At 38.4% G+C, this 15,804-nt stretch overlaps 1 protein-coding gene across 2 annotated transcripts in view; it reads left to right on the forward strand.

Annotated features, from left to right (window-relative positions):
• LOC136863850 (transmembrane protein adipocyte-associated 1 homolog) overlaps nt 1–15,804 on the forward strand; it is a 312,496-nt gene that overhangs the window by 131,777 nt on the left and 164,915 nt on the right. For both annotated transcript variants that reach the window (XM_067140184.2, XM_067140185.2), the window contains exons 5-6: nt 13,837–13,897; nt 14,014–14,197. In XM_067140184.2, the coding sequence (XP_066996285.2) occupies nt 13,837–13,897; nt 14,014–14,197 (245 nt within the window). The remainder of the gene's footprint in view (nt 1–13,836; nt 13,898–14,013; nt 14,198–15,804) is intronic.

Genomic DNA, 15,804 nt, shown 5'->3' on the forward strand with positions numbered 1-15,804 from the left:
GAATACGCATGATCGCGAAAGTCGTATTTTTCCAGAATAGACAGAACACATTTTCTAGAACACATACCAACAAAGTAACACACCCTGTACAAAAGTTATGTAACTTTCTGGATCTTTCCAGGAACCATAGACAGAATTCTACTATTTACAAATGCCTATGTTACAACATTATACAGTACAGGTTAGGTCAATAAAAATAAAACATCATATCGTATTTTACAAGCAAAGTCTTCAAAAAAAAAATACATTCCACTCGCATTACATAGTTCACTTGTAACACCAATGAAGGCTAAAATGTAATGTACAAGAGATATTACTTACATATAATAACATGTGCAGCAGAAACCTGGACAGTTACTCAGAGAGATTAGAGTAGAGGCAGCTGAAATGAAATTCCTGAGGAGTATGATAGGGAAGACAAGGAGGGATAGAGTGAGAAATGAGGTCATATGAAAAGAGCTAAATGTGCAAAAAGTAAACGAATAACTGGAGCAGAACAGATTGAGATGGTTTGGGCATGTCATGGGGATGAAAGACTGCCAAGACAAGTGCTAGGGGAAGAGAGGACGAGGAAGATCAATGTTATGATGGTTGGACTCTGTGAAGAACAGCATAGGACAACAGAACCTGGACTGGAACACATTGTTGGATGGCGAATGGTGGAGAGACAGGGCGAAGTGGAGAGGAACCATATTTGCCCCTACCTGCTATCAGCTGGAAAAGAGGAAATGCTAATGATGATGATATTTTATCCCAGATGTGTAGTCTGAAGGCATAATTATTTTGTTTGATATGGAAAGTGATACAGGAAGTAAAATTGACTGTTATAGCTTTTCTGAAATTATCTTCTGTATTAACTATCTAATCTGCATCTTTCAAAGCAGTCCTAGTATGAATGGGGTTATAATAATATTAACAATAATGATGATAATACTTCATTAATGGTAATGCCATTTTACAATACAAGAGATAGGGAAAAGAAACGAACTAAAATGAAAAGGAAGAGTCAATGGAGTATAAGAATAAGTAGGAAAATGTACAAATATATACATAGGTATGAGTAAGCACAGGAAAGTAAAAACTTACTGCAGGAGATTGTGTAAGTGATTTTTGAATTTTGACAATGTGCAGTTAAATACATCAGTATTTACTATGTTTAGCAATCTTGACATTCTTTCCATTGGTCGATGGGATGCATAGTTCTATGCCAATTTGTGGACAGTGTATGATTAAACCCTGTGCGCCTGTCTGCTGTCTGGTATGTGGAAGTTTATATTTTGTGGGAGTTGTGGACAATTCACCAAGGAATGGAGCAATTTAAAAATGAAAAGTGTATCCAGGAATTAATGGCGTTGTGACAGACTATGCAGATTTAATTACTGTTGTAGGGATGTGTGATCAACATTATCATATGGGAAATCTGCTTTAAATGAATACAAACAAAGAAATGTATGTTGTACTGGATATAATCTATGGATAGAGGTCTGATTAGAAGGGTTCCATACAGGTGTACAGTATTAAAGTATAAAACATACCCTAGATACATACAGCAAGCGATTGCTAAATTGGAAAATTCTCTGGAATATGTGCTAATGCAACTCAGTCGATGTGATGGTTTCTTACAAATATTTTCAATATGATCATTAAATATAATTTAGTGTGGCTGTTTCTAGCAGAGTGCAGTCCTTGTAAGGCAGACCCTCCGATGACGGTGGGTGGCATCTGCCATGTGTAGGTAACTGTATTATTGTGGTGGAGGATAGTGTTATGTGTGATGTGTGATTTGCAGGGATGCTGGGGACAGCACAAACACCCATCCCCCGAGCCATTGGAATTAACCAATGAAGGTTAAAATCCCCGACCCAGCCGGGAATCGAACCTGGAACCCTCTGAACCGAAGGCCAGTACGCTGACCATTCGGCCAATGAGTTGGACGATCATTAAATGATAGATTATAACTGGATAAAACACCCAGATCGTTAAATTTTGAAACAGGAGATAGAATGTTATTACTAAATTTGTACCGAAATGGTATTTTCTTCTTGTTGTTAAAATATATTATTTGCATTTGTCATGATAATGTTTCAATCCATTTTGCAGACAATGCTTTTCTGGATGATTTAAGTATTTAAGAATTTCTGCAGGTTGGAACAAATACTTTGCTCACAGTTGGAGATACAGTTTGCATAGCAAGTTTTATGCAATCAAATGGGCAATTAACTTTCGTATAAATGTTGGCATCGTTAGCAAACAAAAGCAATTCTGAGTTCTTGAGTATATTTTTAATGTCATTTATGTAGAAAGTAAGAGAGCAAGGTGAGCTCCTTGAAGTACTCCACTGGTAACAGTTCCTTGTTTTAACAGTAATTTTCATTTTAACATTTTTAAGATATGAATTAAACTAGGAGAGGAATGGCCCATTAATTTCCATAACCTGTTAGTTTTTGCAGCAAGATATCATGATCATGCGTCGAAGCTTTTGAGAAGTCTGTATAAATGCACTCCACCTGAAAGTGGTTCTCTACTGCATCTGAGAGGAACTGATGGAATAAAATAAGTTGACCATCCTGAAAAGAATCCATGTGGCTCATCAATGATATTTCCAAAGAGAGGTGTGATCTTGTCATGAATTACTGAGTCAAAAATGTTGGAAATATAAGAGGAAGTTATAGATGGTCCATATTGTTTTATGTCGGTTTTATTGCCATTTTTGAATATTGGACTAATGAATGATTTCATCCATTCCTCTGGGAAAATACCTTGGTTTAATGATAATTTAAACAGATAAAATATTGCTTTATAAGTCTTTGAGTTGGTGAGTTAAAGCTCCATCAGGCCCCACTGCTTTCTTTAATTCGCCAGTGTCCAGTATTCGGGAGATAGTGGGTTCGAACCCCACTGTCGGCGGCCCTGAAGATGGTTTTCCGTGGTTTCCCATTTTCACACCAAGCAAATGCTTGGGCTGTACCTTAATTAAGGCCATGGCTGCTTCCTTCCCAGTCCTAGCCCTTTCCTGTCCCATCGTCGCCATAAGACCTATCTGTGTCGGTGCAACATAAAGCCAATAGTAGCTTTCTTTAATTCATGATATATCATTTTGTTGTAAATTTCTGCCTTAATGATGATAATAACTGACAGATTGACTGAAAAAGGATAATCATATGCCATGTTGTTATTATTCTGATGAGTTGAATAAACAGATGAAAAGTGTTGAGCAGAAAGGTTGACAGTTTTCTCGCTAGTATCTGCTGTAACTTCATTAAGATGCATTGATGAAGAAATATTATTACATGACCTTTTAGAACTTAGATTCTGTCAGAATTTCTGCAGGTTGGAACAAATACTTTGCTCACAGTTGGAGATACAGTTTGCATAGCAAGATTTGGATTCAGACTTTCATTCATTTCTTAATTTATAAAAATGCTGATGATCACGATTGAGACCTGATATTTTGTACAACTTGTGTGCTGCTTCTTTTCAATAATCAGCAATTTCAATTTATGATTATACTGTGTTAGGAATTTGGGGATCTTAAAAATCTTCTGGGATGTAAAATTCCATGCTATGATGCAGTAATGAATAGAAGGTTTCTACTGCTTTATCAATTGATACATTCTGAAACATCACCTTCCAGCTGAATTTTGACATATTGGTCATAGATGTATTTAGTCCATTTAGTCCATTATACTCTATTTAAAAAGTCAAAATTATACATATCAGCAGATAAGGAATTGTATAGCTCATATGTAGGTAAAGTAATCTCTAATGTTTGGGTGGTGTCTATTGCTAGATTTTGCTTCAGTGGAACTGGAGTAACTGAAAACCAAATCAGATTCAGATAATTTGGGATATAATTGAACTGATTTAAACAGATAAGAAAATGTGTCTGTAATTAAACTGGATTACACCCTGTGGTTACCAACTGACATCAGGACAGGAAATACTTCATTATTTACTATCCAATTAAGATGTGGTAGATTGTAGTCTCCAACAGGGCGCTATAAATGGTTGAGATTTGAGATCATGTTTTCAACAGCAATGCAATAGTCAGAATATCGTCGCTGCCGGGACAAAACCTCCTATGTGAAATATTTTAGCTTAGAACTTTGTCCGGTAAGGTTCTGTCATCTAAGGTCCAATATTGTGTGAATATTGTCAAGGCATTCTCGCTCTTCATAATGTATGTGCTGCGGGTCAGTATATCCCCAAAAATATTATCACATAGGAGGTTTTGCCCCAGCAATGACGATATTTTTGTTTTACAATACAAAAGTTTTTCTTATGTCCTCCTGTACAATACATGTATCCATCTCTTTGTAGTGATATTTAATCAAACATGTTTTGGCTCATTTTGAGCCATTTTCAGTAAAAAAAAAAAAAAAAAATATTGAAAGCTACATGAATTGATGTTGAAAGAGTATCATTAAAATCAACGAGAAAGAATATATGAGGGCAGATCGGAAAGTATTGTACAGTAATTTTTTTTCCAAAATGTTAAATATGTTCCAAAACCAACCAAATCACAAATAAACTTACATCTTTTACCTACTTTTCTACATAGTCACAAAGTTTCTCAACACAATTCTCCCATCATGGTACCAGTTTCAATATGCCCTGTTCATATAGGTCTGTTTGGTTGGAGTAGAGCCATCTGCGGACTGTTGATTTCACTTCTGCATCTGTAGCAAAGTGTTGGTCGACCTGGAATTTCTTCATGGGACCAGACAGGTGAAAGTGTGATGGTGCCAGGTCCGGACTGTATGGTGGATGCTGGAGTACCTCCCACACAAATGTGGCGAGTTTCTCACGAACAAGAGTAGCAACATGGGGACGGGCATTGTCATGAAGAAGTTTGGCAACGTCAGCATTAATGTTGCGAAGTTTGTCACAAAGGATACGACACAACTTTGCCAAAGTTTTAATGTAGTCTGCTGCATTCATAGTGGTCTCATGTTCAGCAGCGTCCACCATTAACACGCCACTTTCCTAGCCGATCGAGTCACTTTGATTTTTTTCATACTGAGGAACTAGCATGTTTCCACTCCGTAGAGGCCTGCTTGGTTTCGGACGTATAGTGGTACGCCCACGACCATCACCAGTGACGATTCCTTGCAGAAAGTCATGCCCTACTGCAGCGTAAAGGATTAAGTGATCCATGCTTGTCATCATTTGCTGGTCCTTGTGATTGTCTGTCAGGCACCCAGCGAGCACTAACTTTTCAGAATTTCAACGTGTCGTGAACAATGTCATACACTGCACTATAGGAAATATTGAACATCTGCGATGAGGTTCACAGGTGCACATGCCGGTCGTTCAAAATCGCTGCCTTAATGGCACAGACATTCTGTGTAGTTGAAGCTGTTACCGGCCACCCGGAGCATGGTGAATCGCTAAGGTTCACACTGCCCTCTTGGAAGAATGCATGTCACCTGGAGACATTGCTACAGTCCAGACAGCCGTCCCCATACATGCCATGCATGTCTCTGTGAATTTCACTCGGTGTATACCCTTTGGCCCACAGATATCAAACTACACTTCGCTTCTCTTCACACATGGACGAATGTGACGTGCATGCCATGTTTGTTTTGTAGTTCAGGTTCAGCCTTCTCTCGCTAGAGCTGCACATGAAAACAAAATACCCTCTTTAGCGCAAACTTCAAACTATATAGTTGTGAAATATCAACATTCCAGCTGCAGTATCAGGCGGGGGGAAAATATTATTGTGTGTTACTTTCTGATCTGCCCTCGTATAAAAACCAACTGAGACACGATGATAAATCTAAAAAAATACGAGGTTATGGCAAGGTTGAAAACCTCCATCTAAAAGTTTTGTATGCCATTTTAAAACGAGGACAAAATCACAAATTAAAGTGTAAGAACAGTCTATCTTCGATGAGTCACATTCACATGTTCATGTAGTCTAGAGGGCAACAGAAGTTAGTGGATGTAGTATAAGCATAGAGCAAAGGCCAGGTGCAGTGTTATGTGATTCGATATAGTGGAAACCGTCAATATCATGTAAAGTCCAATCTGTAATGGAAAGAATGTATGTGAAAAGCTTGAGCTAATAGACAAGAGAGAAAATGAAAAGAAAACTTGTGACTTACTTGTTAAATGTTCGGCTCAATGGTTAAATGGTTAGCGTGCTGGCCTTTGGTCACAGGGGTCCCGGGTTCTATTCCCGGCAGGGTCAGGAATTTTAACCATCATTGGTTAATTTCGCTGGCACGGGGGCTGGGTGTATGTGTCGTCTCCATCATTTCATCCTCATTATGACGTGCAGGTCGCCTAAGGGGGGTCAAATCAAAAGACCTGCACCTGGCGAGCTGAACATGTCCTCGGACACTCCCGGCACTAAAACCCATACGCCATTTCATTTCACTTGTTAGATAATTGCCCTCTCGATGGCCTGACCTTGTTGGTTTAGAGGTCTTGCTTGTGCTAGTCGTGTGTGTAGCAGACTCAGCTGTGTTTTTGTGGTTGGATGAAGGAGTGAAGGAAGTGAGGGAGGGAGGTGCTAAGCGGGTAGGGAAAGAGAGAGGGAGGGGCGGTGTTCAGTTGGAGAGCAGGAAGCGGGGTTCGTTCTTATTATAAAATTGTTGGCAAATAAATGGAATGAACGTTTCGAATAAAGTAATCTTTTTGTCGTTTATATCAAATTGTTATAGGGGTTCCTAAATTGGTCTGTGTTGATGTGGATGCTCTCTAGAATGTTAAGTTTCCCATTTTCACATCAGGCAGATGTACCTTAATTAAGGCAACGGCTGCTTCCATCCAACTCCTAGACCTTTCCTATCCCATCATTGCCATAAGAACAATCTGTGTCGATGCGACGTAAAGCCACTAGCAAAAAGAGAAATTTTTTTTGAACAAGGTGCCTTTTTTGTTCGTAATGTAGGATCTTTAGATCTCGATCAATTGTCGTGTATTAGTGACTGGATTCTTTATGATGATCACTCATACCTCAAAAGTGATCATATCTAAGAGTATTGCGATGTTCAGCATACCTTATTGTGAAGTTGCAGCCTGTTTGATTAATATAAGTCGAACTGCAGAATTGGCATTCTAATTTGTCAACTCCAGTGTTCGTATATCTATTATTATTGTTGATAGTATGTGGATTGAAAATTAGTCTGGAGTTGATATGGGAGGTTCTAAATGCTATTTTGATCTTGTATTTTTTAGTTGCACCGACACAGATAGGTCCTATGGCGACGATGGAATAGGAAAGGTCTAGGAGTTGGAAGGAATTGGCCGTGGCCTTAATTAAGGTACAACCCCAACATTTGCCTGGTGTGAAAATGGGAAACCACGGAAAACCATCTTCAGGGCTGCCGACAGTGGGATTCGAACCCTCTATCTCCCGGATGCAAGCTCACAGCCGTGCGCCTCTAACCGCACGGCTAACTCGCCCAGTGAACTTCTCTTTAGGGGCAGAATCTTGTACTAGGATGGTCTTAGGTGTGCTCTTGTATCTATTAATGATTCTATTGAAAAAGGCTCTGCTGAAGCCGTTGCATTCGTCTTTATTTTGAATGGTGTCTATTTCTTTCTTGTAATTTTTGCGAGATAATGGAATAGTCAATGCTCTGAGTACCATACTATTGTAGGCTGCTTTCTTATGTATGTCTGGGTGCAGAGAAGTTTGTTGAATGGTGTTGATAGTGTGCGTGGGTTTCCTGTGTATATTGAAGGACAGAGTATTGTTGTGGTTGCGCATAATTGTTAAATCAAAGTAATTAAGGGCATTATTGTTTTCTGACTCTATAGTGAATTTTATGTGTGGGTCCGTGGAGTTGAGAAGTTCAAGTACTGCGTTGCTATTAGTAATATGAGAGTCTAAAATAGCAAATGTGTCATCCATGTAGTGTGTCCAATGTTTAATGCCGTTAATCTTTCCAAGAATGTGTGAACGTTCAGAATGATCTATGTAAATTTCTGCAAGGATTCCTGAAGCCAGTGACCCCATAGGAAGACCCATTTGTTAGTAAATGATGATATTGAAAGTGAAGAAATTGTTATTCAGTGTGAATTTCAAAATCTGAATAAATTCTTCTATTTCACCAATGCTTAATTTGCTGAACTTTGAAAGACTGTTGTTTATTCATTTTATGATGTTAATGAGCACACTAGCGTACATATTGGTAATATCAAAAGAATGAAGTGTGTGGTGTTCTGATAAGGTAATATCCTTAATTTTATTGCAAAGTTGTATGGAATTTTTCATTGATGTATTAGCTTGAAAACGGTAGTGTGATTTAAGAAATTTGTGAATGAACTGAGATACTTCATAGGTCGGGCTATTTCTAAAATTGATAATGGGTCTTATGGGGATGTCGGCGTTATGGATCTTGGATAATGCTTTCACTGTGGGAAGCTTTGGATTCATGATAATTCTTTTAGTTTTTTCAAGGTCATTAAACAAAAATGAAATGTTCTTAATAATGGATTTCAGGTCTCTCTCTATTTTACTTGTAGGATCTTTTTGGGATGTTATTAATTATTTTCCATAAAAAACATTTGCGCTTTGTTGTTGTAATCACATTTGTCCATGATTACGGTAGCGTTCCTTTTGTCGGCTTTAGTTATTATTAAGTCATTGTTTTTGACTTTTCTTTTTAGTTTCTGGACATTAGCTATGTATTCAGTGTTTCCTTCCTCTCCAACCCTGCTGGCCAACATCGTGATGGTGAAAGGTGTGTTCCTCCCCCCTTGAACAAGACATTTACAGGCTAACCATAGTGTCAGACAATATAGACTTGACACCTTAACAGTCATGGCCCAGGCAGGATTTTACGTGTCATCATTGGTGATGAAACGTGGGTTTGCCACATGACACCAGAAAGCAAACAACATTCACTACAATCACGACATACTGGTTCACTAAAAATTAAAAAATTCAGTACAATTCTTTCTATAATGCAACATAATCTGGTACTGTTACGAGAATTTAAAAAAAAAATGGAATTCAGGGCGTGACTCGATAAAGATGCATATTACGTCTTAATTCGTGAACCATGGGCAATGGCTAAGTGGCCTAGTAAGTGGTCCTGAGAGTCGGGATAACAGTTGCTATGGAATGGGAGTGGGCATCTCGGACATATTCTGAGTCATGGCCCTCCTTGTGCTCAGGCGGCTAGGACTATACAATTCACCGGTGGTCCATAACCCATTAGAGGAGAGATCCTCACTTGGACTATGTGCAAGTAGGGTAGCATCTTGCTTCATGAATTTACCGAGCTCAGAACATTTTAAGCAAGCCTCGGACCTATAGGAGTAATGGAGTCCCACTCCCATTTGACAGGCGAGGGACTCCTTGGAAACAACTTGGCGAACGAAATGGAATTCGATGGGGAGCTATCAATATTAATGGGGCTTATGGAAGAAAGAAAGTAGAACTGGCTGAGTCAGCAAAGAGGATGCATTTGGATTTGCTAGGAGTAAGTGATATTCGGGTAAGGAGAGATAACGAGGAAGAGATAGGAGATTATAAAGTGTACTTGACGGATGTTAGAATGGGAAGGGCAGAGTATGGGGTAGGGCTGTTTATCAGGAATACAATTGCACGCAACATAGTTTCTGACAGGCATGTGAATGAGCGAATGATGTGGGTAGATTTGTCAGTTGGAGGAATTAGGACAAGAATTGTGTCCATGTATTCACCATGTGAGGGTGCAGATGAGGATGAAGTTGACAAGTTTTATGAAGCATTGAGTGACATCGTAGTCAGGGTCAACAGCAAGGATAGAATAGTGCTAATGGGCGATTTCAATGTGAGAGTTTGGAACAGAACTGAAGGATACGAAAGGGTGATAGGTAAATGTGGGGAAGATATGGAAGCTAATGAGAATGGGAAGCGTTTGCTGGACTTCTGTGCTAGTATGGTTTTAGCTGTTACGAATACATTCTTCAAGCATAAGGCTATTCTCTGCTACACATGGGAGGCTAGGGGTACCAGATCCATAATAGACTACATCTTAACCGACTTCGAATTCAGGAAATCTGTTAGGAATGTATGAGTTTTCCACGGATTTTTTGATGATACAGACCACTATCTGATCTGTAGTGAACTAAGTATCTCTAGGCCTAGGTTAGAGAAAGAGAAATCTGTCTGCAAACGAATACGGGTAGAAAATCTCCAGGACGAGGAAATTAGACAGAAGTACATGGATGTGATTAGTGAGAAGTTTCGAACAGTAGACAGTAAGCAGGTTCAGGATATAGAAAGTGAATGGGTGGCACACAGGGATGCTGTAGTAGAAACAGCAAGGGAATGCCTCGGAACAAGTGTGTGTAAAGATGGGAAAAGGCGAACATCTTGGTGGAATGATGAAGTGAGAGCAGCCTGTAAACGTAAAAAGGCTTATCAGAAATGGCTCCAAACAAGGGCCGAGGCAGACAGGGATTTGTAGGTAGATGAAAAAAACAGAGCGAAACAAATAGTTGTTGAATCCAAAAAGAAGTCTTGGGAAGATTTTGGTAATAACCTGGAAAGGCTATGTCAAGCAGCAGGGAAACCTTTCTGGACAGTAATAAAGAATCTTAGGAAGGGAGGGGAGAAAGGAAACGAACAGTGTTTTGAGTAATTCAGGTGAACTCATAATAGATCCCAGGGAATCACTGGAGAGCTGGAGGGAATATTTTGAACATCTTCTCAATGTAAAAGGAAACCATCCTGGTGGTGTTTGAAACAGCCAAGCTCATGGGGAGGAGGAAAATGATGTTGGTGAAATTATGCTTGAGGAAGTGGAAAGGATGGTACATAAACTCTATTGTCATAAGGCAGCAGGAATAGATGAAATTCGACCTGAAATGGTGAAGTACAGTGGGAAGGCAGGGATGAAATGGCTTCATAGAGTAGTAAAATTAGCATGGAGTGTTGGTAAGGTACCTTCAGATTGGACAAAAGCAGTAATTGCACCTATCTATAAGCAAGGGAACAGGAAGGATTGCAACAACTATCGAGGTATCTCATTGATTAGTATACCAGGCAAAGTATTCACTGGCATCTTGGAAGGGAGGGTGCGATCAGTCGTTGAGAGGAAGTTGGATGAAAACCAGTGTGGTTTCAGACCACAGAGAGGCTGTCAGGATCAGATTTTCAGTATGTGCCAGGTAATTGAAAAATGCTATGAGAGGAATAGGCAGTTGTGTTTATGTTTCGTAGATCTAGAGAAAGCATATGACATGGTACCATACTGGGTACTATACTGGGGGACTATGGAATTAAAGGTAGATTATTAAAATCAATCAAAGGCGTTTATGTTGACAATTGGGCTTCAGTGAGAATTAATGGTAGAATGAGTTCTTGGTTCAGGGTACTTACAGGGGTTAGACAAGGCTGTAATCTTTCACCTTTGCTGTTCGTAATTTACATGGATCATCTGCTGAAAGGTGTAAAATGGCAGGGAGGAATTCAGTTAGTTGGAAATGTAGTAAGCAGTTTGGCCTGTGCTGGTGACTTGGTCTTAATGGCAGATTGTTCTGAAAGCCTGCAGTGTAATACCTTGGAACTTGAAAATAGGTGCAATGAGTATGGTATGGAAATTAGCCTCTTGACGACTAAATTGATGTCAGTAGGTAAGAAATTCAACAGAATTGAATGTCAGATTGGTGATACAAAGCTAGAACAGGTCGATAATTTCAAGTATTTAGGTTGTGTGTTTTCGTGGGATGGTAATATAGTAAGTGAGATTAAATCAAGGTGTAGTAAAGCTAATGGAGTGAGTTCGCAGTTGCGATCAACAGTATTCTGTAAGAAGGAAGTCAGCTCCCAGATGAAACTATCTTTACATCGGTCTGTTTTCAGACCAACTTTGCTTTACGGGAGCGAAAGCTGGGTGGATTCAGGATATCTTATTCATAAGTTAGAAGTAACAGACAGGAAAGTAGCAAGAATGATAGCTGGTACAAACAGGTGGGAACAATGACAGGAGGGTACTCGGAATGAGGAGATAAAGGCTAATTTAGGAATGAACTCGATGGATGAAGTTGTACACATAAACCTGCTTCGGTGGTGGGGTCATGTGTGGCGAATGGAGGAGGATAGGTTACCTTGGAGAATAATGTACTCTGCTATGGAGGGTAAGAGAAGTAGAGGGAGACCAAGACGACGATGGTTAGACTCGGTTTCTAATGATTTAAAGATAAGAGGTATAGAACTAAATGAGGCCACAACACTAGTTGCAAATCGAGGATTGTGGCAACGTTTAGTAAATTCACAGAGGCTTGCAGACGGAACGCTGAAAGGCATAACAGTCTATAATGATAATGAATGTATGTATGTATGTATGTATGTTCAGCTCTGCTGTGTGTTGAATCTTGTTGCTTTATGTTAAAATTGAATCATGTTGTCCTGTTACATCCGTAAAATTTGAGTGGCATTGGATTCAAAGTGGTGGCTCCTTTCCCATCTGTAGCTGTGCAGTGATGTTATAATTATCTGTGGAAGTAAAAATTGAGCTGTGTGTGAGCTGTGTTCGAGGAATATCTATGGATTGTATGTGCTAATTTGAATATGTACTTACTGTTATTGGTGTGGTTGAGTTGCGTTTGATATGTGAGCTCGTTGTGTACTGCTTCGTGTTTGTCTTGGGCTCATACTGGCTGCTGTGAGGGGAAGGGAAGGAGGGGTAGGAAGAGTTGCTGTTGTAGGGGTAGATCATAGATTACGACATACAGTTTCAAACAGCTTGCATTTGACTGCTTTTGTTTTGGCATTTCACTATTGCGCTGCACAACAAAACATCACACACCTACAACACACACCTGAAAAGTGCTATAGTTGCCGGCTAACTGAGTGATAAATCAGAGAACAGAGCTGCGTCATAGCTGTCAACACTTCTAATAAAGCCAAACTCTACACAAGCCATGCGGCGCTGAGGAGATTTTTATCGGAGACTGACACAATACTCATTTGCACATGAGGAAATCAGTGACTCAAAGTGTACACACAAATGCATCATGGCAAAAAAAAATTAAAACTACTGCGTAGGTAAGAAACAGCTAATGAAAACAGATGAGCACTACGCAAATACAGTATATGGGTTATTCCAAGAATATTTATGCTTACGTATTTTTTAAAGTTTGGAACACATATACTAAAAAATGACTTTAAAACAAGCATTTAACCATATCTGATAACAAAAATGACCTATAAAAGTATGAAAATTAAAAAAATTACTTTAAATGGGCCTAAATGTTAAAAAATGACTTTATTCTGGACAATGCAGTAAAAACTCATTTTGATGACCATTAAAAATCTGACATATGTAACATATTTATTGCAGAATACACTTCACTGTCACTGAACATCGTCTCTGACTATTTTAATCAAAATCCGGGCCCTAGTGATAACCTTGGTGAAGTAAATTGTATTCCTTCACAGCCCCTGACTTAGAAAGCCAAGCATAGTGGCCAAGAGGATTCATTGTGCTGACCATGCATCGTGTCGTTCAAGCTGAGCAGTGATCACTTGGTAGGCCAAGCAAGGATTGTCTGAGCTGTTGTGCCATGGGTTTTTTTTTTTTCAACAGCCCACCATTTTCTTTTGTAACTCCGCTTTCTGTTATTCTAGATTTGGTATCTTCTCATCATTGACTCCACATTTTACTGATATTAAAATAATATATCATCTACTAAGAAATGTTTGTGATGCATACATTGAGGGTGTTTAAAATTTTAACACCATACCAGTACTACTATACAACTTCTTGGCAGCAATGGCCCCTGTTCATTTTGTTTATGAAAGGCTGTTTTGTACCTGTGAGCAACTGTTTTGTGTGGATAACTATGTATGTTATGTTCATTTAACCAATACTAGTCATTCTATTGCAGGCATACCTGATAATTTTAATTTTACCATGGACAAGGCTACGAGAAAGACTCGCATTACCAAGTAAGGAATCTGTTAAAAATTTAATCTTTATATATATATATATAGTACATCAATGAATTGTAATATTCTATTCATAATGGTAAGCTAATAGATATGTTTGTTTTCCTCTTTTACAGCAAAACGTTCATTCTACATTTACATTTTATTTCTTGTTCTCCTTGACTTGGCACAGTCTATAGGCAGTGGTTTACTGAATTATGGAGTTCTTGCTGGTCTGTGTGTAGTTGATGTAACAACTTGCATCTACTTTACACTTCTCACTCCTCTTGTGTATCATACGTTCCTCAGCGAGTTCTTTGGGTAAGTAATGATTGCTATTCTAATGTGTAATTATTATAATTTCTTAAAATATCCCATTTATAATGCGTTGTGTTTAAAGGCTCTGTATATTTAAAGCCATAATTATTCTATGTTGTAGGACTGGAATACATACATACATACTGCATCTGTCCAGGGCTTCAGTGAATAATAATAATAATAATAATAATAATAATAATAATAATAATAATAATAATAATAATAATAATAATAATAACACATAAGTGTGTTAGCTGAATGGAATGTACATGACAGGATCTTCGAAGAAGGACCCCAGAATCGAAGTCTCATCACCCCTACTTCATAGTAACCGCGACTAGACTTTAGAGAGCAAGTGGGCCGATGGAACGTCCTTATCAATGGGCATTAAATGAAACATTTATAAGTAGGGGTTTCAAATATAAGAGGAATACAACACTACTAAATTAGAAGAATGATATCCTAAGTTTTTACAAATATAAATTTTATTGAACTGTGAAAAGAGCACACATAAATACTAATAGAGAATGTGCCATGAAATTTAACATTCATTAAAGATATGAGGGATTCGAATCGGTGAAATTAATGTTCATCTGTCTCTTCAGAATTTGCATTCTGCACCAAATAATCCCATAATATTTGAGAGGCATTCCCCGCATTATCATTTCAACTGTTCACACATATTGTTAAAAGCACTCATTAATTAATTGATTAATTCATTATATACAATAAAAGGCACATATATAATTACACGTTGAGTAATCATCATAACTTCACATTCATGAGTTAAAATTTGTCGTATCATGATCTTCTGTAATCATGTAATTATATGATCACGTGGTTGAAGCAATGTTTTAAATGTGATAAGCACATCCCATAATATTTGAAAGTCATATTATAATTCCTATTAATTAACCTTATTCAAATATTATTTACAATGATGTAAATAATCACATGAGCGTATTTCGCCAGGATTATGATTAATACCATGGAATGATACAATACAGATACAACGCTGAACCTATGGACAACACATTGACAATATATGATATGACATATAATAATACACTTACCTGAAAATACACATATAATAGCACTTTTAATATATACACAAATATACAGAAGGTGTGGTCCTTCCATCATCAAAATGACGGCGACGATATTCGTCGCCCTCAGATGGGGTCGAATCTGTAGTCTTCTTACGACTCGATGCATGTTTAAATACCTAAATCGAATTACCGGTAAATAAATGAAAGAAATGTTGGGGGGAATTCTTCCGTCTCCTAATATGTTGATTCTCTTACAACGATGACAATTTATTATTCTGTGCGTGAGTGCTATGTCGTATTTTACCAGAAATGAACAGTCAATCAAACGTCCCAAGAATTGTGAAGCCTTGCGGTCCGGTCGTTCTCCTCAGACATCAGACCGTAAATCTTTGAGGCATATTCAGCTGGCACTTTCACTAAACATAACGGTAATCTGCACTGTCCCTTGTCAACTCTCTTAAGGAAGGATAATTCTCTTCCCTCAGCCACCTCGACATTAAATTCGGCTTAATGCGGCCTCTCAGAGTACAACTCTAACATACTTTATTCCCATGTGGTTTT

The sequence above is a fragment of the Anabrus simplex genome, chromosome 2 (genome assembly GCF_040414725.1).
Source record: "Anabrus simplex isolate iqAnaSimp1 chromosome 2, ASM4041472v1, whole genome shotgun sequence".
In the NCBI taxonomy this organism is placed as follows: Eukaryota; Metazoa; Arthropoda; class Insecta; order Orthoptera; family Tettigoniidae; genus Anabrus; species Anabrus simplex.